At 46.8% G+C, this 24,368-nt stretch overlaps 1 protein-coding gene across 4 annotated transcripts in view; it reads left to right on the top strand.

Moving 5' to 3' along the window:
- The window catches only part of MCM3AP (minichromosome maintenance complex component 3 associated protein), a 45,231-nt gene extending 23,306 nt beyond the window's left edge, over positions 1-21,925 (top strand). For all 4 annotated transcript variants that reach the window (XM_055415533.2, XM_055415544.2, XM_055415523.2 and 1 more), the window contains exons 18-29: positions 1,346-1,543; positions 3,339-3,407; positions 3,487-3,621; positions 8,001-8,154; positions 12,775-13,033; positions 13,246-13,343; positions 14,112-14,502; positions 15,571-15,828; positions 16,298-16,427; positions 18,538-18,744; positions 20,601-20,754; positions 21,638-21,925. In XM_055415533.2, the coding sequence (XP_055271508.2) occupies positions 1,346-1,543; positions 3,339-3,407; positions 3,487-3,621; positions 8,001-8,154; positions 12,775-13,033; positions 13,246-13,343; positions 14,112-14,502; positions 15,571-15,828; positions 16,298-16,427; positions 18,538-18,744; positions 20,601-20,754; positions 21,638-21,796 (2,212 nt within the window). In that variant the 3' untranslated portion in view covers positions 21,797-21,925. The remainder of the gene's footprint in view (positions 1-1,345; positions 1,544-3,338; positions 3,408-3,486; positions 3,622-8,000; positions 8,155-12,774; positions 13,034-13,245; positions 13,344-14,111; positions 14,503-15,570; positions 15,829-16,297; positions 16,428-18,537; positions 18,745-20,600; positions 20,755-21,637) is intronic.
- Positions 21,926-24,368: the final 2,443 nt, after the last annotated feature.

Genomic DNA, 24,368 nt, shown 5'->3' with positions numbered 1-24,368 from the left:
TAGTGAGAAATGAGTCTCCATCCACGAGGGCCTCTGAGCTTTGCGTGGTGGTTGGCACAGGTGGGAGCATGCTCACTGCTCTGTGCTGGACCTTCCTTGACGCCCTCTGACATGAGGTGGAGGCCTGACTGCAGTAGTGCAGTGGTCCCTCTCCGTTGTCGTCAGGGCGCTGGACAGTACCTGGCCCCCCACTGGACTTCAGCATGGCTTCTCCTCTCTAGCTATGACAGAGAGTGCTGCAGTGGCCATCCTTGTACAGACATTTCACACACCTGCCTGCAGTGTCTGGAGAGAGATTCCTGTCGGTGGTGTTTGCTAGGTCAAAGGGTACATGTATCTGTGTTTGTATCCATATCAGCAAATTGACCTCCAAGCACTGTTCAGCATTCACTCTTTTTTTAATATTTATTTGTCTGTGTCACATCTTCTTTGTGCTGTGTGGACTTCTCTCTAGTTGTGGCACAGGGGCTTCGTTGCCTCCCGACATGTGGAATTTTAGATCCTGACCAGGGATCACACCTGTGTCCCCTGCGTTGGAAGACAGGTTCCTAACACCAGGGAAGTCCCAGCATTCAGTCTCAGGCTCAGTAGTTTCATTGCCCACCACCACTCATTCTCTGTTATGCATCCCCGCACCTGAGCTTTCAGTTCAGTCCAGTCGCTCAGTCGTGACCGACTCTGCGACCCCATGAAACACAGCACGCCAGGCCTCCCTGTCCATCACCAACTCCCGGAGTTCACTCAAACTCATGTCCATCGAGTCGGTGATGCCATCCAGCCATCTCATTCTCTGTCGTCCCCTTCTCCTCCCGCCCCCAATCCTTCCCAGCATCAGACTCTTTTCCAGTGAGTCAACTCGTCACATGAGGTGGCCAAAGTATTGGAGTTTCAGCTTTAGCATCAATCCTTCCAATGAACACCCAGGATTGATCTCCTTTAGAATGGACTGGTTGGATCTCCCTGTAGTCCAAGGGACTCGCAAGAGTCTTCTCCAACACCACAGTTCAAAAGCATCAATTCTTCGGCGATCAGCTTTCTTCACAGTCCAATTCTCACATCCATACATGACCACGGGAAAAACCATAGCCTTGACTAGACGGACCTTGGTTGGCAAAATAATGTCTCTGCTTTTTAATATACTATCTAGGTTGGTCATAACTTTCCTTCCAAGGAGCAAGCGTCTTTTAATTTCATTAGTTGTGATTAATTTCTCAGTTTGAGATCTGTTGCTGAAATAGACCTAAGCATGTTGGCAGAAGAAGATGTTTCCCCTGTTAACGCTGGACGTGTTTTGCATTTGCCCTGTGGCAGACCTTTACAACACCTAGTGATGTCTGTCCTCCAGGTGGAGAGAAGCTGTTGCAGCCCGCAAGAAGCTAAGGCGCCAGATGCGGGCCTTCCCTGCAGCGCCCTGCTGTGTGGATGTGAACGACCGACTGAGGGCGCTGGTGCCCAGCGCGGAGTGCCCCATTGCGGAGGAGCACCTGGCGAAGGGCCTCCTGGACCTGGGCCACGCGGGGAGAGTGGGCATCTCCTGCACCAGGTCAGCACCCGGGGCCTCCCAAGTGCCTCCTGGCGCAGCTGGCCTTAGGAGCGTGGATTAACGCGTGTGTGTCCAGGGCAGACAGGTGGGGCCAGCGGCGATGCAGACAGATGGAGAGTTGCGCTTCTGGAGTGCCGCTTGCTCTACCTGCTGTGTTTCACTCACTGTTTCCCCTTGACACAACTCCTGGTCCTGCCAATCGAATTACCTGGAATTAGGTGCTTTCTCCTCACCTCCCTGACTCATGGACGCATCACGGCCACTCTTGTTAGTGGAGCCAGAGGTCCATGCTCGCCTCACCCCCACCCCCACCCCCGTCCTCTGCCATTCTGGCTCTGCTGCAGCATTTTAGCAGCTCTTCCTCCGCTTTCTGGTCTTGCCTCTCAGGCTGCCTCTCTGTGTCTCCTTGCATGGCCCTCCCTGCTACTCCTCTTGGCCACTCCACAGGTGCCTGGATCCCTGCCCCGGTTCTGGCTTCAGCTGTGCAATCCTGGCCCCGCAGGGCTTGACCTCTCTCTTCAGACCACGCCACTGTCACCTCTGGAGAGGACCTCCCAGTGACGGGCCTAGGAGGGCCACGTGAAGGGACAGTAGCAGCCCACTGTGCTAGGGCCTTAGGGCCTGCCTTGTCCTTCCCAGGCTGTCACGAGGTGCTCTCTCTGAGAACCAGGTCCACACTGCTGACAAACTATGCAGCCGCTCAGGTCCCCAGTCCTGGGCCTGCGTCTAGAAGCAGGGTGGTGACAGCGCAAGCCTGTCTCTGATGCGCTGTGTGTGGTCTGGGCATTCCGGGTTCTCTGTGACCCGTGGCAGCCTTGGCCCTGCTGCATCCTGGAGTCGAGGCTGCTTTACCTGCGTCAGGACGACCCTCTCTGTGTCCCTCTACCATCACCCCTCCAGCCCAGCCCCCTGCCCCTTCTCCTCCGCTTCTTTCCCTATAATCTTTTCCCATCCTGCACGCTGACAACTCCCTTCATACATCACCAGTCAGGGCTTCCTCCTGGTGTCCCCAGCTCAAGTTTGGAACCTGCTCTTCTGGCCCGCTGCACTCAGTGCCTTCTCTGTCTCACAGGGACTAGTCTGACCTCCCTGCACTGGGTCACCTCCGGACTCAGACCCACCACCCTGCAGCTCGCCCCTCACCGCCTCCACCACCAGCCGTTGCTCACATAGCCGGTTTCTGCCCTTGGCGCCTACAGCCTGGTGTTCTCATCACCATAGCAGTCAGGTCGCCGCACATTCTCACTGAGGTCCCCGGACTCCTCTCTGAGTCTGTCCACGGTGGCCCACTTCTGCCCCTGGCTAGCCCACTGCTCTCCCTGTGCTCCTTCTGTGTGCATGCCATGGCCACTCCTGACATGGCCTGGCCTGTGCCCTGGAAATCCTCATGCTGGCTCCTCTTGTTTCCTTCTGGTCTGTGCTCCCTGGTCATCTCTGAGCACCCTGTGTATGTCCATAGCATGCCCATGATGCCGGCCACGCCATCTACTACAGGGGCCCTTCTTTCCCTGTGAGAGCATGTATTCTAACGGTTAGGATTTTTGTTTGTTTACTGCTGATCTGCCGTGACTGGCACACAGTAGATAACTGCTTGATAGTTGTGAAATGAACAAGTCCTCTGACTAAACTATTTCTTCATCAGAAAAAGTTCTTGGTCTCCTGAGTATTCCCCACTGGGAGACACTTGTTACCCAATCACCTTGCACTCAGAACATCTCTAGAGGCTTGTCCTCCTCCCCCGTGGGTGCTGAGTGGGCCTCACGTAGGACTCCTTCGTGTGGCTCCTCCTTCACAGGTTAAGGTGGCTCAGGGACATGGTGGCGCACCAGATGAAGGTCCAGCACTTCTACCAGCAGCTGCTAAGGTTGGTCACCCCTGCCCGCCCTGCCTGCTGCTCCTGCTGGGGGCTTGCAGGTGACTTAGCTGTGGTGCTCTGTCCCCAGTGACGCGGCATGGGCACCCCTGGACCTGCCGGCCCTCGTGGCTGAGCACCTCCCAAGGCGGCAGGAGCGTGTGTTTTGGAAGCTGGTGCTGGTGCTGCCTGACGGAGAGGAACAGTCCCCAGGGAGTCCCGGCAGGTAAGCGGGGGTTCCCTCTGTGGGGCTTGGGCCTGAGTGCGGGGCCAGGAGAGGACTGACTCCTCCCTGAGCCTCGGGAAGCTGGGTGTGTGTGCCAGGGTGGTTGGCTGTCAGCCCTGTGCGCTCCTCTCCTGCCCGGGACCCTGATGCCTGCTTTCATTTTGATGCTTAGCTTTGCAGGCTGTTTTGTTTGTGATTTGAAGTTGACACTTCAGGTCATTCACATTTTAATCTTGTACAGTTGGCAACGGTCTTTGTCCAAAAGTATTTAAGACTTGATTGTGACTTAAAGCTGTGTTGAGGTATATTATTAGAGCCCGTTTCATTTTAGACTCTTGGGGAAGACAATATAGTTTGTTTGCTGTAGTTCCATTTTTCTCCTTAGGAAAAATAACTTGGCAGTTTTAAAAAGAAATCCAGAAAGTTGACATGGAGTTATTTCCTGTAACCAAGTTGCTTCCAGAAACCATACTTTTAAAGCAACTACAAAACATATTACTTTTCTTTTTTAACAGCTTTTTAAGATGTAATTTGCATATCATAAATTTCTCCCATTTAAAGTGTACATTTCCTTGCTTTTACTATATTCACAGAGTTGTATAACCACAACCATCTAATTGTAGAACATTTTTTTTCAGGTGATAGTTCTACTTTTAATTTTATCAGGAGCTTCATACTGTTTCACATAGTGGCTGTACCAGTTTATATATCTTCTCATCAGTGGCTCACAGAGGTTTACTTTTCTGCACATCCTCAGCCACATTATTTATCTCATCTTTTTCATAACAGTGTTCGTTGCTCAGTCGTGCCTGACTCTTTGCGACCCCATGGACTGTAGCCCACCAGGCTCCTCTGTCCATGGAATTTTCCAGGCAAGAATACTGGAGTGGGTTGCTATTTCTTTCTCTAATAATAGCCTTCCTTTTTCATAATAGCCACTCTAAATGATGTACGGTGATCTCTTCTTGTGATTTAACTTTGACTTCCCTAATGGTTAACCACGTTGAGTATCTTTTCATGCACGTTTTGGCTATTTGTATGGGCTTCGCTGCTGACTCACATGGTAAAGAATCCGCTTGCAATGTGGGAGACCTGGGTTCGATCCCTGGGTCAGGAAGATCCCCTGGAGGAGAAAATGGCAACCCACTCCAGTATTCTTGCCTGGAGAGTCCCCATGGATAGAGCCAGGCGGGCTACAGTCTGTGGGGTTGCAAAGAGTTGGACGTGACTGAGTGACTGAGCACAGCACAGCACATGTCTATTTTAAAGAAAATGTCTATTCAAATCTTCTACTTATTTTCTAATTGGATCATTTGTATTCTGCTATTGAGTTGTAGAAGTTCCATATATTTAGAATATTAACTCATTAAGATATCAGTTCAGTTCAGTTCAGTCGCTCAGTCGTGACCGACTCTTTGTGACCCCATGAATCACAGCACGCCAGGCCTCCCTGTCCATCACCAACTCCTGGAGTTCACTCAAACTCATGTCCATCGAGTCGGTGATGCCATCCAGCCATCTCATTCTCTGTCGTCCCCATCTCCTCCTGCCCCCAATCCTTAGGGCCCTGAAAACCACTTAGTTAGTTCAGTCGCTCAGTTGTGTCCGACTCTTTGCGACCCCATGAATCACAGCACGCCAGGCCTCGCTTTCCATCACCAACTCCTGGAGTTCACTCAAACTCATGTCCATCGAGTCGGTGATGCCATCCAGCCATCTCATTCTCTGTCATCCCCTTTTCCTCCCACCTCCAATCCTTCCCAGCATCAGAGTCTTTTCCAGTGAGTCAACCCTTCGCATGAGGTGGCCAAAGTATTGGAGTTTCAGCTTTAGCATCAGTCCTTCCAATGAACACCCAGGATCGATCTCCCTTAGAATGGACTGGTTGGATCTCCTTGCAGTCCAAGGGACTCTCAAGATTCTTCTCCAGCACCACAGTTCAAAAGCATCAATTCTTCGGCGATCAGCTTTCTTCACAGTCCAATTCTCACATCCATACATGACTACAGGAAAAACCATAGCCTTGACTAGACGGACCTTGGTTGGCAAAGTAATGTCTCTGCTTTTTAATATACTATCTAGGTTGGTCATAACTTTCCTTCCAAGGAGTAAGCGTCTTTTAATTTCATGGCTGCAATCAGCATCCTCAGTGATTTTGGAGCCCAGAAAAATACAGTCTGACACTGTTTCCCCATGTATTTCCCATGAAGTGATGGGACCAGATGCCATGATCTTAGTTTTCTGAATGTTGAGCTTTAAGCCAACTTTTTCACTCTCCTCTTCCACTTGCATCAAGAGGCTTTTTAGTTCCTCTTCACTTTCTGCCATAAGGGTGGTGTCATCTGCATATCTGAGGTTATTGATATTTCTCCCGGCAATCTTGATTCCAGCTTGTGCTTCTTCCAGCCCAGCGTTCCTCATGATGTACTCTGCATATAAGTTAAATAAGCAGGGTGACAATATACAACCTTGACATACTCCTTTTCCTATTTGGCACCAGTCTGTTGTTCCATGTCCAGTTCTCACTGTTGCTTCCTGACCTGCATACAGGTTTCTCAAGAGGCAGGTCAGGTGGTCTGGTATTCCCATCTCTTTCAGAATGCTTCACAGTTTATTGTGATCCACACAGTCAAAGGCTTTGGCATAGTCAATGAAGCAGAAATAGATGTTTTTCTGGAACTCTCTTGCTTTCTCCATGATCCAGCGGATGTTGGCAATTTGATCTCTGGTGCCTCTGCCTTTTCTAAAACCTGGTTGAACATCTGGAAGTTCACGGTTCACATATTGCTGAAGCCTGGCTTGGAGAATTTTGAGCATGACTTTACTAGTGTGTGAGATGAGTGCAATTGTGCGGTAGTTTGAGCATTGTTTGGCATTGCCTTTCTCTTGGTTTGGAATGAAGACTGACCTTTTCCAGTCCTGTGGCTTTATAGGTTTGAAAATGCTTTATTTCATTAGTTGCCTACTCCTTTTATTTCTTTTACTGTAAAGAAGCTTTGTAGTTTGATATAGTCCCAGTTTTTTACTTTTGTTCTTTGTGTTTTGGAGCTCACATCCGAAGAAATCATTGACAGTACCAGTGTTGGGGAGGTTTTTCCTATTTTATTCTAGGAGTTTTATGATTTTAGTTCGTATGTTTAAGTCTTTAATTCATTTCAAGATAACCTTTATTTGTGCAGGATAGGGGTCCAATTTTGTTCTTTTTATTATCCAGTTTTGCCAGCACCATTTTTTAAAAAGACTATTCTTTCTCAAGTGAATATTCTGGGCTCTGTTGTTAAATATTAGAAGACCATATATGCAGGGTTTTATTTCCAGGCTCTCACTTCTGTTCTTTTAGTCTGTGTGGCTCTTTCTTATGCCAGTACCATACAGTTTTAGTTACTGTAGTTTTGTAATGCAATTTGAAATCAGAAAGTGTGATGCTTCCAACCTTCTTTCTCCTATTTGGTGGTCTTCTGTGATTCCATAAAAATTTTAGGATTAAAAAATATTTCTTTGGACTTCTGGTTCAAGATGGTGCAGTAGAAAGATGTGTGCTTATCCCCTCCTGCTAGTGTTGGAGGGCCTCCTGTGGAGGGGTGGTTTGGCGGGGCTCACCACAGGGATGGGGGCACTGGCAGCAGCGGGCTGAAAAGGCCCCCTTGGTGTAAACACTCTTGGAGTTTGCCATTAACCCTATAATATACCCCAGGACTGGAGAACAGTTTTCCTCCTGAAAAGAAACACACGCCCATAAGCAGTGCATCCCTCTTCACCTGCAGCCCCTAGCAACTCCTCATCTGTTTTCTGTCTCTAAAGTTGCCTGTTCTGGACATTTCATACAAGTAGAACCCGAAGATATGTTGTCTTCTGTGACTGTCATCTAGCACTTAGCATAATGTTTTCTAGGTTCATTTATGTTGCAGCATGTATTAGTCCTTCATTTTGTGGCTGAATAATATTTGATTGCATGCATATACCACATTTTATCTCTCTGTTCATTAATTGTTGTTTCCACTTTTTGGTTATTGTGAATAATGCTTCTGTGAACATTGATGTATAGGTGTTTGTGTGGACATATGTTTGTAGTTCTTTTGGGGTTAAACCTAGGAGTGGAATTGCTGGGTTGTATGGTAAACTCTAAGGACCGTTTTGATGGTTCAACATCTTAGGGCTTCAGAATCATCCATCAGATTAGAATGAGTGCTCTCTCCTCCTCCCCAAATATATAACCCAGTAGAGTTCCTAACTCCACTTGAAAGTCTCAGCCTGCTTTGTTCAGATCAGTTTCATAGTGAGATTTGATATTTGTGGATCTCTATCTGTGTGATATTTCTCTTTGTGGTTTACATTTAGAATTAGACTCTCCTTCAAGTGTTATTTTCTTTCATTCACAGAATTCTATCACATTGGTTAAAAGTCAAGTTCATGGGAGGTGACGGCTCAGTGGATGACATATACCTTGATGTCGGTGGGATTCAGACACTCACTCTCTTTAACACTCTCAGCAGCAAAGGGGATCAGACAATTTCTGTCAGTGTGTGCATCAAGGTGAGTGACAATCACTTAGTGTATTTACTTCTGTAACTTTCTTATTTACACTCACTCCCAGACCTCATGGGAATTATATAACTCCCCTGAAGTGGCTCTGAAACAATATGGGAGGCTCAGAAGCAACTGTTGTATCTGTTCTTCCTTGCATCTTGATGACGCATGTACACCCCCTTGGTATGAGAGACCAAGCTAGATTCTAAGGACGCAGTAAGTCTTCTCTTGGTTCACAGACCTCTCTTTGAGAAATTGGTGAAAACTAGAACCATCGTAAAAGGTACCTGTATTTCCCTATGTGTTCGGCATACAGTTCAAAAGCCGTGAACTCTGTGGACCTCTGGTAATTAACCCAAGAGGGTTATGACAGAGCATTACACAGAAATGCAGTGTCCATTGCATTTCACATGGTCTGCCAACTGCTGACGTCTTTATTTGAATAGCTTGCTGATATATCAAGTCTTACCAGAAAACTAATGGTTTTTAGTCACATGCAGTTTTCATATAGGTTCAGTGTTAGGCATTTCAGGTTAGTGGTTTGTATTTTACATTCAAGTTATCCTCAGCTTTTGATTATAAGTTCTACTTTTTGTTCATTATAGGTGTTTGAGCTTAATTGGTTCCCACAGAGAGTCTTATTTAATGAAAACCTGTTTTCTCATTAGATTCAAACCTGCATTAATGAAGTTTAGGTTTTACTATGTGTGTTCAGAAATAAAACTAGATGCATATTTTCTTTACTTAGAAGATCGTGGTGCAGAGCAGGAAGTGTGGGCTTCAGTGTTGCAGCCCTGGCGTTGGTAGCTGCTGCTCTGGCCAGTTCTCTGCCCTGGATCTGGTGCGGTCCTTAGTGTGGGATTCATGACTGGCTGCGTGCCCAGAGCAGGTGGAAGTTGCCCTCCCCACCGTGTCCTGACCCGAAGGCCTCACTCCAGGCTTCTCCTCTTCCTGACAGTCTCCTTCATGGCACACCCTGGACATCTGCATGTGACACTCTAGTCCACGTTCCTTCTGTCCTTGGAACTGCTTCAAATTGTAGTTTGACTATAGGATTTTTGTTTCTTTCTTTCCATTTTAATACTGTTTAATATTTTTCTTAAACATGAAAGTAATACATTATAAAACTTTAAAAATATAAGGAAATAGAGAGGAAATACAAAGATGGTAAGAGCCATCTATGCTCTCACCATTTAGAGGTAACAGAAACATCCTGGGACATGTTCTTCTAGGATGATAAAGTCATACTTCACCTACTGGACAATTAGTTTGTTCTTCTTGCCTTTAGTCTTAAGATTTAAGTCAAAGTACTACTTGCATGTAGTTAGAGAGTCAGATAGCACGGCATGATTTATGATGGTAAATTGCAGCCCCTGCCCCATCTCCTAGCCCTTCTCCAAGGTTTGATTTCTGTCATGTTTCCACATGATGCATTTATACCGCTGTTTCTCTATTTATCCACTTTTAGATCTTCTCTGCTGACTTACTATTAAAATAGGTAATTTTATCTATTATTATATAACATGTTAGCTCCAAATGTGGCAACTTTGGGAACTCCCTGGTGGGCCAGTGTATATATCGGACTCCCTGTTTCCACTGCAGGGGGCCTGGGTTTGATCCCTGGTTGGGGAACTAAGACCCTGCATGCCACGTGGCTCAACCAAAACAAGCAAACTAAAAACACAAACCAGATGTGGCATATGTAAGTAACCGATGTTTGTTACTCACAGTTTCTGTGTGGTGGAAGTCCAGGTGTGGCTGAGGTCCTCTGGGCATGATTTCTCAGCAGGCAGAAGTCAGGGCTCTGGTCTCTCTGAAAGCCCACTTTTCATGGTTGTTGGCAGGATTCACTTCCTCGTAGGCCATGCCATGTGGGCCTACATGAGGCAGCTCACAATAGGGCATCAACCAGCTCCCGTGCTAAGTAAGTGGGCATCATCTCTTTAACCTAACCTTCACGGTGGCTTTCCATCATGTTTGTCTGACTCTGTCTGTTAGAAGCATGTCACTAGGCTCAGCCCATCCTCAGGGCAGGCGATGGCGCCAGGACTTTAGCTCTTGGAGGTGGGATTATGGTGGCTATCTTGGGGCAATGCACTCACCCCACTAGGTGAGGCATGGACTCTTAACACCCTGCTTGCTCTCAGCCTTCCCCATCTTCCTGGTGGTTATGTGGTCACTTTATAATATCTCAGAAATTGAGGTCACATGTGTGTGCTCCAGAACCAGCAAATGTTCTGTGACTACATTTATTTTTTCTGCACGTAGTATTTACTACATTATCTTACTTAAGAGGGTGCCATTCTCCTGTTCCCATTTGGGCTGGAAACGTGTCCCATGGTGTGGCTGCCTCTGGGGCAGTCCTGCTCCTCCACTTCTAACTCTGACCTTGGTCCTCAGCCCAGGTACTGACTGTGAGTTGGTATACTCTTGCTTGAGACGGTGCTGGCACCATGCATGGGGACCCATGAGGTGATGTGTGTTATACGGAAATTCTTAGACCAGTGCCTAACATATCCAACACTCAGTGTTGCCATTGGCAGCAACAGCAGCAAAATTTTTTCTTGATTTAGTCTCTTGTTTGATGGAGCATGTTTTCCGTTTTCTTCCAAAGGAAGAATGCAATGGGAGGAGAATTTTCGGAGTCTAGCCTGTCTGAAAATGTATTTACCCTCACATTTGCTTTATAGTTTAGCTTGGTATGTAGAATTATAGGATGAAAGTTACTTTCCTTCGAGTTTTATTCCACAGTCACTGACCATCCAGCATTGCTGTTGATATGTCTGAAACCCTTCCCATTCCTTTCTCTGGCCTGGCCTTGTTTCATTTGGGAAGCCTGCTATCTTTGCCCTGGGACTTGGGTGCCCACTTCCTTCCCTCATCATCTGGGAAGGTCCTTGGTGCATCCTTGTGGGCTGGAGACTGATGTTTTTGCATCTTGATGACATCTGCTTTCCTTCTCTTTCATTCTTCTCTCTTGAACTCTGATTAGACCAACGTTTGACCTTATCAGTTGATCTTCTAAGCCTCTTCATCCTTTCTGTCCCATTTTTCATCTTGTTTTTTAATATTATTTTCTAGGAGATATCTTTGAGTTTTTAATAACATATTGTATTATTGATTTCCTTTTTCTTACCCTTATTTTACTTTCTCGTATCATCTTATGACTATTTCTGGATGCATCTTCAGAGGAAATTAGAGTTTTTGTATAAGTTTTCTTCCGTTCCATGTGGTATCCATTTTCTTAGGGTTTCTATTCTGTCACTCTAGTTTTTCTCTTATGTTGAAGGCTCTCCTCAGATGCCTTATCTGAGGCTGCCTATACCTGAGTGAGGCCCTAAAAGGCTGGTCATAGGCCTGTGTTTGGGGTGGGGTGGAGGGTAACTGAAATGGCAAGCCAGCCTTTTTTGGGGGGATCTGGGGATCGATCCTTAGGTTGTTTGGCTTCCCTGGAAAGCACTCATCGTGTCTCCTCCTTGTGCAGCTTCTGGTGCTCTCGGGGTAAGGCGGGGGGGCGCCCACCACCTGGTCCCCTCCTCTGTGCCTGCGATGCCCCCGTGTTGGGATCCTCAGGACAGCATGCTGGCCCAGGGCCCAGGGGGATGGCTTGTGCTTAGAGGCAGCGGGGTGGGTGACCTGGAGCCTTGGCCTGGCTCTGGTGCCATGGGCCTGGGCTCCCAGGGCTTTTGCAGGCCCAGACAGCCTGGTCCCTGCTCACCATGTCTGCACCCCTTCAGTGTGGCATCCTCTGGTTCCTTTACCCGTCTCTGCAACTGCTTTTTAGAAATGTTTGTTGCTGCTGCTGCTGCTAAGTCACTTCAGTCGTGTCCGACTCTGTGCGACCCCATAGATGGCAGCCCACCAGGCTCTGCCGTCCCTGGGATTCTCCAGGCAAGAACACTGGAGTGGGTTGCCATTTCCTTCTCCAATGTGTGAAAGTGAAAAGTGAAAGTGAAGTCGCTCAGTCGTGTCCGACTAGCGACCCCATGGACTGCAGCCTACCAGGCTCCTCTGTCCATGTGATTTTTCTAGGCAAGAGTACTGGAGTGGCTTGCCATTGCCTTCTCCGTTAGAAATGTTTAGGAATCCCTTTTCTGCTGCTGGCGTGCCTTTCCTTTTTTCTGTCATTAAAGGCTTATTTGGTTTTATACCTGTTTGAGATAACTGTTACGATCAAGCTGCTCAAACACAGTTCTCACCAGAGGCTGGATTCACCACTTCCCTGCAGTTTCTTGTGCTAGTCCTCGGCCTCACAGAGGGAGGCTGACCCGGAGCGCAGCGAGTGCTTGGCTGTGCCCCCTCTGGGCCTGGCGCCCCCTCTGGGGCTGGCGTTCCCTCTGGGCCTGGCGCCCCCTCTGGGGCTGGTGCTCCCTCTGGGGCTGTGCCCTCTCTGGGGCTGGCGTTCCCTCTGGGGTTGGCGTTCCCTCTGGGCTGTGCCCCCTCTGGGCCTGGCGCCCCCTCTGGGGCCGTGCCCCCTCTGTGCTGTGCCCTCTCTGGGACTGGCGTTCCCTCTGGGCTGTGCCCCCTCTGGGGCTGGCGCCCCCTCTGGGGCCGTGCCCCCTCTGGGCTGTGCCCGCCACCGCCCACCCACGGGTGTGCCCCCTGACGGTCTGGGTGCCCTTGCAGGTGGCGCACGGCGCGCTCAGTGACGGTGCCCTCGATGCCGTGGAGACACACAAGGAGCTGCTGGGAGCCGGTGGGCTCATGCTGCTGCTGCCCCCCAGAGTGGAGAGTGAGGACGCGGCAGAGGAGGACGTGTACTGGCTGTCGGCACTGCTGCAGATCAAGCAGCTCCTACAGGCCAAGCCCTTCCAGCCTGCGCTTCCACTGGTGGTTCTTGCGCCCAGCCCGGGAGGGGCCGCCGTGGAGAAGGATGTGGAAGAGGGTTTGTGAAGGCTCCACTACGGAGCTGGCATGTTTAATAAGTGGGGAGAGCCTGGGGTCTGAGAAAGTGCTGGCTGTGTGGTGCTGCCACATGTGACAACAGCCACTGCAGTGCCTGGGCACAGGGCTCTAGGGTTCAGGGCAGTGAGACAGCTCAGCTCGTGTGCAAATCTCCACTAGGAGATGGGTGACTGGTGTCTGTTTGTCTTAAAGGTCTGATGCTCCAGGATTTGGTTTCAGCTAAGCTGATTTCAGATTATACTGTTATTGAGATCCCTGATTCCATTAATGACTTAAAAGGCACGAGTAAGGTAAGGTTTCATCATTTTTAAAGGTTTAACAAGATATTTTTTTCCCTTTCACTCTACCTTGAATTTACTTTATATTACGCCTTACATTTTAATTTTACGTTTTGACAGGAAACTTTCTAAAAGCAAATATCAAAATAAAAGATAAATTTTGCTCAAAGTCCTGCTATTGGCAACAAATTAGATTCTGTAAATTTTTTCAGAGGTTTTGTTGTTACAGATTTAAACTGTGACACTTCATGTCGTATATCTGAGGGTCAGATGTATGATTATTTTTGTAGGCTGGTTGTCCTTGGAGTATGAAGAAATAATGTTATCAGAGTTTCCTTAAAAAGTCTGTGCTGACAATTACATTTAGGGAAAGAAGTGTCGGGACTTAAAAATAACTACAGGAAGAAAGATAAAGCTAACTACAGGGTGTGGAAGCACCCAGGCGTGGAGTGAAGCTATTAGTCCTTCTAAGAACTGAAGATGTAGTTTTCAGTGTGAGGTGGAGAGGGTGTGCAGGGTGCTTCCCTTGGGTTTCCAGCCCTTCTGGGTGGCAGGGGTGATGGGAATGGGAGTCCTTCTCGGGGTTCCTGCTCTGTTGGTCTCCAGGGAGACCAGACTCAGCTGCAGTGGAAGCTTCTGCTCCCGTCTGGCATGGTGAAAAGCTGCTGTTGCTGTGGCACCTGCTGTGGCAGCTGTGGGAGGGGTGCCTTCAGGAACCTCCTCTTAAAAAACAAGGTAGATTGTTGAACCAGATCTCTCCCCACTGTCTTTGCTTCTCAGGTTTCTCAGGCTGTGCAGTGGCTCGTCTCCCACTGCCCCTGTGCCCTTGACCTTTGCTGCCAGACCCTCATTCAGTACGTGGAAGATGGGGTTAGCCGGGAGTTTAGCAGCCGGTTTTTCCATGACAGAAGAGAGCGGAGGCTGGGTGGCCTGGCCTCACAGGAGCCAAGTGCCGTCATTGAGCTGTTCAACAGCGTACTGAGCTTCCTGGCCTCTGTAGTGTCCTCCGAGCAGCTCTGCGACCTGTCCTGGCCTGTTGCCGAGTTTGCTGAGGCAGGGGGCAGCCGGCTGCTTCCTCACCTTCACTGGAACACCCCAGAGCACCTGGCCTGGCTGAGGCAAGCCATCCTTGGCTTCCAGCTCCCACAGATGGATCTTCCACCTCCAGGGGGTACGTGCTCGTGCTGAGGGGACTGGCCGGGAAGGAGTGTGGGGGGCTGCGTTCCCCAGATCCTTTATGCTGTAGGGACATTAGCAGGTGTTGGGCACCACTGTGCACCCTGGTCCCCCATGGCTTCCACCCACATTTGCCTTTGGGTTCAGATGTCAGGACGATCTGGGGTCTTCTGGAGCGGAAGCTGTTGGCCTTTTACAGCCAGCTGAGTGGTCTGTGGGTGTCTGCTCAGCCCCAGGAGGGAGGTGTCAGGAGGAATGCTGAATCCAGGCCTAGGGTTTCTCAGTTAATAGCAGGTCCCATCTTACCTGCACCATGGCCTTTGGGAGCTAAAGGCATGGAGAAAATGCAGTCCTGTTTCCATGCTATTGGCTCTGCTTGGGCCATGGTGCTCAGTGCTGTTGTAACACCAGTGTTCCTTCTTTGTTAGAGAAGCTCATTCTGTGGCTCTGGCTGTGCCCAAATGAGGCTTCTGGGCTGTTCTGACACAGATACTATGGGCTGCTGTGCTGCAAGGAGCTGTCCCTTCCCTTGCTGATGCTGTTAGGAGGGAAGGAGGCTGTGCTCACGTAGTCTTGGTAGGGCCATTCTCCTCTGGACCATGTGAAGCAGAGGCCTCAGGCATCCTTCTAAAATTTGAGGTGTGATCTCCAATAGGTCTAACAGATGTTTGCTACCGAAGGAACCCAAAGGGAAACAAACTTCAGTGCGTAAGTCCTCTGTGGTGAGCTAGGTCGGGTCTCCCTGAGAGAAGCCCATGCCTCTGGGGCCAGATCTCCTTGAGTTCTTGGTCAAATACAAATTCCTGTGTGCATCCACAGATCTGTGCAGTCAGCCCCCCTAGTATGGACCCTTTATTCTGAATTGTGGCCTGGGTAACTGCATCCCTTACCTGGACACAGGGAGGGAAATGTACTTTCTTTAACAACTATGGTTCTGTTGTATTCAGAGTTGAAGACTGACTTCTCAGCTACACAGTTGCCTTCTAGGAAAAAAATACAGAGTGAAGAACATTTCATGTAGATTTCTACCAAACCCTGTAACTCGTTGGTGCTTTCTCTCCAGCTCCCTGGCTCCCTGTGTGTTCCATGGTCATCCAATATGCCTCCCAGATTCCCAGCTCTCGCCAGACGCAGCCTGTCCTGCAGTCTCAGATGGAGAGCCTGCTCTGCATCACATACAGCAGGTGGAAGAGCAGGCGCCCCTCCTCGGGACAGGGGGCTGGGCCCTCAGTTGCTGAGATCCCGTGGGATGATGTCATCGCCTTGTGCATCAACCACAAGCTAAGGGACTGGACACCCCCAAGGCTTCCCGTCACATCAGGTACTTAGTGCTCAGTGCTGAGGGGCTGACTCCTCAGGAGACTTTCCTGGTCCAGTTTCAGCGAAGAAAGATGTCTGCTTGATGTTTGTGTCTTTCCTGTGGGTCCCCACCCAACCTTTCCCTGGGACTATACCTCTTCAAGCCAGTGACTTCCAGATGACTTTGGGAAGAGCTGAGAAGGTTTGGTAGAGCCTGCACTCATCTCCCTGAAGTGGGCCCCTGAGTCTGGCTTTAGAGAGATCTCTCTGAGTAGTCACACTGGGCATAGAGGTCTGCACATGAGCCTCTCTGGACCTTGAATGACCTATGGACACCTGGAGCATATTTAGCTCAAGCATGGAAGTCACATGATTGTGTGACTTCAGTTAATCAGAAGGGCTTGTCCTTAAGTCAGTAAATGTAAGCAAACATCATCAGGTGGTTACCTGTTGCTCTCTTGATAATCTTTTCTTTTGTATTGTTTTCTCAGAGGCCCTGAGTGAAGATGGTCAGATATGCGTGTATTTTTTTAAAAACCATTTGAAAAAATACGACGTTCCTTTGTTGTGGGAACAAGCCAGAATGCAGACGCAGAAGGAGCTACAGTTGAGTCAGGGCCGGTGAGATCTGTGTTCAGTGTATGTTTCTGTCATCCCTCAGCCAAGAGAGTAAACTGTATTCTCTTCCAGAGTATACTGCAGAAATTCACATCCTATACACGAAATCTAGGTGACTCTGGTGGTAAAGAACCCGTCTGCCAATGCAGAAGACTTAAGAGATGCGAGTTCTCTGGGTGGGGAAGATCCCCTGGAAGAGAGCATGGCAACCCACTCCAGTATTCTTGCCTGGAGGATCCCATGGACAGAGGAGCCTGGCCGGCTACAGTCCATAGGGGTGCAAAGAGTCAGACACAACTGAAGCAACTTCAGACACATACACGAAATCCAGCCCATTGTGGGAAGATTCCAACAAATAATGGGGGTCAGATCATTCCCATGTAGTAGAAACTGTTGTAGAACAGAGAAAAGCAAGCATCTTGTTTTATTTACTGGACGAACCTGGCCCTGAAGTCGTAACATAGCTAGGAGAGTACAGACAAAGAAGGCTGACCTCTGATCTGTTACAAATCTGATCCAAAAATACTAAGTAAAGTGTTAGCACTTGTAGCTTTGTAGTATATAAAAAAACTCACAAGCTCACTTTATACCTTGCTAAACAATGTGAGCAATAGAAATCTATTCATGTACTTTGGTGCCATTTCAGAAAAAATAAGTGATCATTTCACTAGCTGTTGAAATGCTTTCCTTAACATTTATAGCCATTCCTTCTTCCCCTCCCCAAGAAAAAAATGTATACCCATTCCCAACACAATTCCTTACTAAACTTGGATAAAATTCCTTAGCCTGATATGGCGACCTACCATAAAACTAGCCCAAAGCCTCCATGCTTCTTGGTGAAACATGAGAAACACTGAAGTTAGAGCCAGGCTTGAACTGCCCCTGACATCACTGTTGTTCACTGTTCTCCTGGAGACCCTGCCCAGTTTAGCACATAGACACGGTGGCATAAATATTGAAAGAGAGGAGGAACTGTCATTTCCAGAGAATGAAATTGTCAGTTCAAGATCATCAACAGTCACACCGTTAGAACCATTCAGCATTAGCACGGTGATCAAACAGATCAACCTACAACCTTTGACAATTCTCATTCACAGTGGCAACAAATCTAGAACGTATGGACACAAACTGACCAGGAGAGGTGCTAAACCCTTATGAAGGGGATTCTCAGGGCCCTGAAGATGCAAAGAAAACCTTAAATAAATGCCTTGTTAACTGGAGGATGCAATGCTGTAAAGATGTCAGTTCTGAACCTGTAAAGTTGGGGCATTTCTCTTTTTAAAAATTTATTTTTAACTGAAGGATAATTGCTTTACAGTATTGTGTTGGTTTCTACCAAACAGCAACATAAATCAGCCATAGATTTACCCATGTCCAGGGCATTTCTGATCAAAAGCCCAAAAGGATGTTTACCCCTGGTCTTGACAAGTTAATTCTAAAATTCATCAGAATGAGAAAATTTGTAGCAATTGCTGAGAAAATTTTGAATAACAAGGAAGGTCTGCTCTACCTGATACCAAAACATAAAATAAAGTTATAGTAGACAAATGGATCACAATGGAAAAAATGCAAGAACAGAACCATATGTGATAAAAAGTACCATGCCAAATGAGGGAAATTAATGAGGAGAGGACAGACACTGGCATCTGTTTAGAAAAAGCAGTAGACCCTCATCTCCCGCTGCTGAAATCATTACTTCCAGGGAAATTCCCTGGCATTCCAGCGGTTAGGACTCAGCACTTTCACTGCCTACAGTCGTGGGTTCAGTCCCTAATTGGGAAACTGGGATCCCACAGGCCTCGAATCACAGCAAAAAAAAAAAAAAAGAAAAAATGTCCCAGATGGATTTAGGAGCTAAATGCAAAAGTAAGAACCTTGCCAATATTAGGGGAAAACAGAATCTGCTGCTGACCCTGGAATGGGAAGCAAAACTTACAGTAGAGAAGCTTTGGGAGTCCAGCTGTTCAGGAGAGGGGAAGTTCCTGCAAGACAGAGGCTACCTGCCCTTGGCACCTGTGCCTGACCCCAAAGCACCCCCACTCTACCTGAAGCCAGAGGAACCCTTTCCTCCCTCTCTTTGTTGACTGTAAGCATTTCAACAATGTACTTACAGTTTGGGGATAAGATCTTTTCGTCCTTCTGGAAACAAACTTCCTACTCCATTACTTCACGTGCACTGCAAAGGGAAGAGAGGTGTGGAGCGCGGCCAAGAGGGACGGATTCCCAGCTCGGAGGATCTCATGCACAGAGCCTCTGCCCAGGAGCTCCTGGCCCAGTGTGTGTCTAGCAGCCTGCTGCTGGAGAAGGAGGAGAGCAAGAGGTGAGGCCTGCTCCCTGGGGTTCCTTGTGTCCTTTAGGCCTCTTCTTGCTGGGTTAGCAAGGATTTCAATGATGAGACTGTTTGAAAAAGAAGGCAAGTCAGACATGTGAAGTGTGAGCTCTTCAAGGACAGAGGCAGTGCCCTTGATAGTGTGCCTTAAACTGCTTTATTACTTGAAGTCAGTTTCGTTGATCGCTTATCATTGAAGGTCTTGAGTTTCCTACTGGGAACTGAGTGCGGCTGGCTAATAAGCCTCTGCGGTGTGGCCAGCACCTGCTCTGTCTGGCCAGCCTGACTGAGGATGCAGGTGCATCCCGACATTGCAGGTGGACAGGAGCTGGGGCAGACCCTCCTCTGCCTCCCCCACCACCCTGGTTTATGATTTTACCAAGAAGGAAGACCTGCAAGATAGGAGTTTGCACCGTCATCCTCTTGCCTCCTCTTGCACTGTTCCCTTCAGCAGCTTCTGTCCTGGAGGCAAGGTCAGTCCCTCCCTTTGGTTGGACTCTCATTTCCCACCCACTCAAGGACACTCATCCAGGGAGGGTCCTTCACTCTCCCGTCAGTGTCCAGACGTGAAGACATGCTGCCATTTGTCCCTGTCCTGGTCCCATCTCCCTCTCTAGTCACCACCTCTGTGTTTCTGCTCCCCTAGGACGTGAAGTCCTCAAAAACTGTGATTCTCACTTTTCCAGTCCTCTTTCCCAGTCTTCTGCAGCCCTTCCCTTGCCCCGCCCCCCAACACCCCCTTGGCTCACCTTGCACTCACTTCCAGTCTCTGCTCATGTCTGCTCAGCAAGGACCTCCTTACCCGTCTTAGCAGTCCACCCTGTGCCCGACGTGTCTCTGCTTTTCTTTCTAGCCTTCAGACATCTTCCTTGTCTGTCTCCCCCTACTTAAGTGTAAGCTGCCTACAGCTGGGCCTTGTCTGCGCTGTCTCAGTCCTGTATACTTAGTACCCAGAATGGTGCCTAGTGTTTGGTGGAAGCTTGATAAAATGTGCTGGGAGAGTGAATGAATGTGTTACGATTCTAAAAGTAGGTTTTTCTAGATGTGTATCATTTAAGCAGTTTGGATCAGATTGTTTTTCTTAAAAAGACTAAGTATATAGAGTGGACAGCTCTGGAGTGTGTTTGGTGGCAGTGGGATGTTCAGTTCAGTTCAGTCGCTCAGTCGTGTCCGACTCTTCGCAACCCCATGAACTGCAGCACGCCAGGTCATCCTGTCCATCACTAACTCCCGGAGTCTACCCAAACCCATGACCATCGAGTCGGTCCAACCATCTCATCCTCTGTCGTCCCCTTCCCCTCCTGCCCTCAGTCTTTCCTAGCATCAGGGTCTTTTCAAATGAGTCAGCTCTTCGCATCAGGTGTCCAAAGTATTGGAGTTTCAGCTTCAACATAAGTCCTTCCAATGAACACTCAGGACTGATCTCCTTTAGGATGGACTGGTTGGATCTCCTTCAGTGGGATGTTACTTTAGGTTAATCTTAAACTATAAGCAGCAATTCATACATTTGGATAATCCAAAGAGATACTAATTAATTATAGACACATAATAGCAAAATAAGCTAAAGAAGATAAACCAAATGAGAGAATTAAAAGTAATGTTAAAAACCAAAACAGTTGTTTTGGATAAATGCCACCTTTTAATTAAATAGAAATCAGGTTTATAAATTAAAGAGAAGATACTAACCTATTATATTTTTCTGCTTCTCAGTTGATGTTATAACTTAATTCTACCCTTAGTAAAAAGCAAAGCTTTAAAAAATTTAAAGCATATATAAGAGAAAAGAGTGATAGTTTTTTTTCTTCCTAATAGATAATACTTTTCTTTCTTATGCGCAAATGTTTCAGGTTTGAAGATCAGCTTCAGCAGTGGTTGTCAGAGGACTCAGGAGCACTTAGAGATTCAGTGTCCCTTCTTCCCCTCTACCTTCCTCAGAATCTGGTGTCCCTGCCTCAGTCTATTGAACCTGTGATGAAAACATCTATGACTGCAAGCCCTCAGGTGAGAAGAGAATACATTTGGCTTTTGTATTAGACTTAACAACTGAGAGAATGGGAAAAAAGCAAGGTCTCTTTATTAGCTTAAATTAGAACTTTTCTTACACTTCATCCGTCAGTGTTATAGTGGCCCAGCTAATTCTGAATTTCTGCTTATGAAATGAGTGAAGAATGGAATTGAAATGTGCGTAAGAACTGAACAAAACCCATAACCATGTGCTGACATGCAGTAAAATGTTGAGAATAGTCAAGTTGACAACAGTGGCTTGGTTCATGGAGCACATACTGTCCAAGCTTTGGCATCACCCAGACCCCCCTTTCTGGGATTGACTTTCCATGAGGAGAATTAATGAATGAGGAAGCCATGCTCACAGAAGTCCAGGGCTTCACCCAACAGTGTAAGATGACATACTCTTTCCAGTTACTAGTTTGGCAGATACCTTAAAAATATTTGTACTGATTAACTTAGCAGTTCTGCCCTAAAGAAATTATTGTATATGACAAAAATTAATGTATTTTTGTTCACTGTAGTGTTAATTATAATATATAAAAGTGGAAACTAAATATCCAAAGATGAGAATCTGCTTTAGCAGTTACAATATATATAATGGAATAGTTCCTAGTTCTTGACAATGATATTTAATAAAAATTACTAGAAGTTGTTCATGGTAGAATCAGAAGAGAAAACACTCCATGTGCAGATGATACCAGCTATATGTGTGTGTGTGTTGGAAGGGCCTGGAAGGATGTATGATAGATGCCAAGAGAGCAGTTTGTTGAGCCCAGCAGCCCCCAGAAGAGGTTTCTAACGTGAGCTAGATCTAGTGCCTTTAAAGAGAATATATCTTGGCTTAAACTACTTTTAGTTTCTTTATTTGTTCAAATAGAATGAAAGGACAGGGAGGCAACTGCAGTTGTCAGAGGCAACAGGCACATCTCTGACTGAACGGCTGAAGCACCTAGAAAGGCTGATCCAGAGTTCAAGGGAGGAGGACATTGCCTCTGAGCTCCATCTCTCTGCACTGTTGGACATGGTGGACATTTGAGCCGCTGGAACTGAGAGAGGGTCCAGAAGATTTTATTTTACTCAAAATAATGTTATTCTCAGATGCTTGATGCATGTTGGAAATGTGATTATTAATCATGCAAATAAACCTTTGGAATATCTAATGAAATCTTCCTTGGTTTTCAAAATGAAAGTCTGTTTCCTCTTGTGTAATGTTTTTGATACTCTTTATCTGTTTTCATAACCTCTTCTGTCATCCACCAACCCTTGCTGCTACATTTCAGTGTGTAACAGTGGTCATTTATTGTCTCAGCAAAAGCTGTAGTTCCTCATGTGCCAAAATCAGTCATGCAGGGATGAATAAGGTGCAGGGATCCCACCAGCTCCCACATCAGAGAGACAACAGATGTACTGACCCAACAGTATATGTACATATCTCTATGAGGCATAGAGCATGTGTCTGGATTGGGAGCAAAGGGACATGGGACTGGGTGGAGGAGAGAGCAGAATTCCTGGGAGGAGCGTAGGAGTATACCTGAGAGGGTATGATGAAAACCTGGAGTGCCAGTTTGGTAGTATTGCCAAGTGAGAAGATAGGCCAGGTCACAGCAACCCTTGCTGCTTTACTGTGAGTACTGTGGGAATCAGCTGTTGGAGGATATTAGGCAGAGAAGTGACTTGGTCACATTTTGTTTTAAAAATTGCCTGTGGGGAACATTAGGAAAACAAGCCGTGAATTTCGAAAGGGGGGTTGCTGCAGGTATCCAGGTCAAAGATGAGTCTGCTAGCAGTTGTGGGGAGAGAAGGGATAAATTTGAGACATATACAGAAAGGGGTATTAAGAGACTTGGTGATGTTGAGTATGATCATAAGTCTTTAATTGGCACTCAGCATCTCCCTACTATATCCCACATTCCCTATTTCATATCTTCTCATTCTCTTCAAATATACATTTCTAGATGATGACTTGCTTCTTATTTCACTGAGAAATAAGAAGCAGTAGGAATAGAACTTCCTCACTCATCCTACCAAATATGAATCTACCAGCCAAACCTGCATCCCGTAGAACAAACAGTAATTGACTCTTAGGGATTTCTTCAGTGATTAACTTCATGTTTTCAATAAAGAGTTAAGTAATGCTATTCCTTAATCTTGATTTTAGTAATTATCTATTGATTTCCTACAGTAGAAAATGAGTTAGCTCTTGTACTATCCTCTCTACAATGAGTATCACCCACACACGCATACTACATTTCCTCTGCCACTGGTCTCCCAAAACAGTTTAAGATAATGTTAGCTGAAATCTGCATTCAGAGTTCAGTGTGGGTGTATTAATACTGTTTGCTATTGAGCCCTGTATTGGTTTATGATTACATTTCCACTAGGTACAACTGTTGTCCCAGAGTCAATTGTCTTGTTTTTTCATTTGCTTGGTTGTCTGTGTTCCTGGTTCTACTTCACCCAAACCTCTCGTCACTAAATGTAAAGCTTCTATCAACACTCTTGTGCATCAGGTAGTATGCTCCTTCCATCTTCTTTTGGAAATGACCCTTTGGGAAACCCCCATCTTTGTGCCACATGGACATTTCCTGGATTCTGAGTCATAATATCTCACTCCAGGTTTGCCTTCTCATTTTGATGGAGCTCATCTTTTAGAGCCTTCTGAGTTTGCATATCTAAAATGTCTTTAATTATACCCTTAAATTAGATTCATCATTTGAATGGAAATTTAATTTTACATTGGAAATTGTTCCCCTATGTTTTTGTTTTGTTGTTGCTCAAAGTTTTAAAGATTATCTCTATCCCTGGTGGTCTCAAATTTCTCAACAACATGGTCGATGTATTGGTCTCCCTCCTCTATTCCCTGCCAAATTTATTGTGCTGGGCATGGAGTAGTTCTTTCCAATAGTTTTTGCTGTGTAACAAACTACCCCAACCATAGGTTAAATTTGGGCAGCTTTCTCTTGGGATCTCTCATGCAGTTGAAGTCAGGTATTCCATGCATTGGCTGGGACAGTGGTTATCCAAAGTCTTGACTAAGCTGGATGTCCCAGACAACTCACTCATATAACTGGCAGGTGATGTTGCACTACTGACTAGGGGCTCAGCTGGGGTTTTCAACCTGAGTAGCTATATGTGACCCCACCATGTGGCTTGACTTCCTCACAGCAAGGTGGCCTCAGATAGGACTTCTCACATGGCATCTCAGGGCTTAAGTACAAGATGGAGAAGCTCTATACAGTCAGCAAAAACAAGACCAGGAGCTGACTGTGGCTCAGATCATGAACTCCTTATTGCCAAATTCAGACTGAAATTGAAGAAAGTGGAGAAAACCACTAGACCATTCAGGTATGATCTAAATCAAATCCCTTATGACTATACAGTGGAAGTGAGAATTAGATTTAAGGGACTAGATCTGATAGAGTGCCTGATGAACTATGGACAGAGGTTCATGACATTGTAAAAGAGACAGGAATCAAGACCATCCCCAAGAAAAAGAAATGCAGAAAAGCAAAATGGCTGTCTGAGGAGGCCTTACAAATAGCTGTGAAAAGAACGGAAGTGAAAAGCAAAGGAGAAAAGGAAAGATATACCCATTTGAGTGCAGAGTT

Source organism: Moschus berezovskii, chromosome 1 (assembly GCF_049115385.1).
Source record: "Moschus berezovskii isolate FMDL1 chromosome 1, NW_MosBer_1.0, whole genome shotgun sequence".
NCBI lineage: Eukaryota > Metazoa > Chordata > Mammalia > Artiodactyla > Moschidae > Moschus > Moschus berezovskii.
The sequence above is the reverse complement of the archived record's forward strand: the minus strand, read 5'-3'. Positions and strand labels throughout refer to the sequence as shown.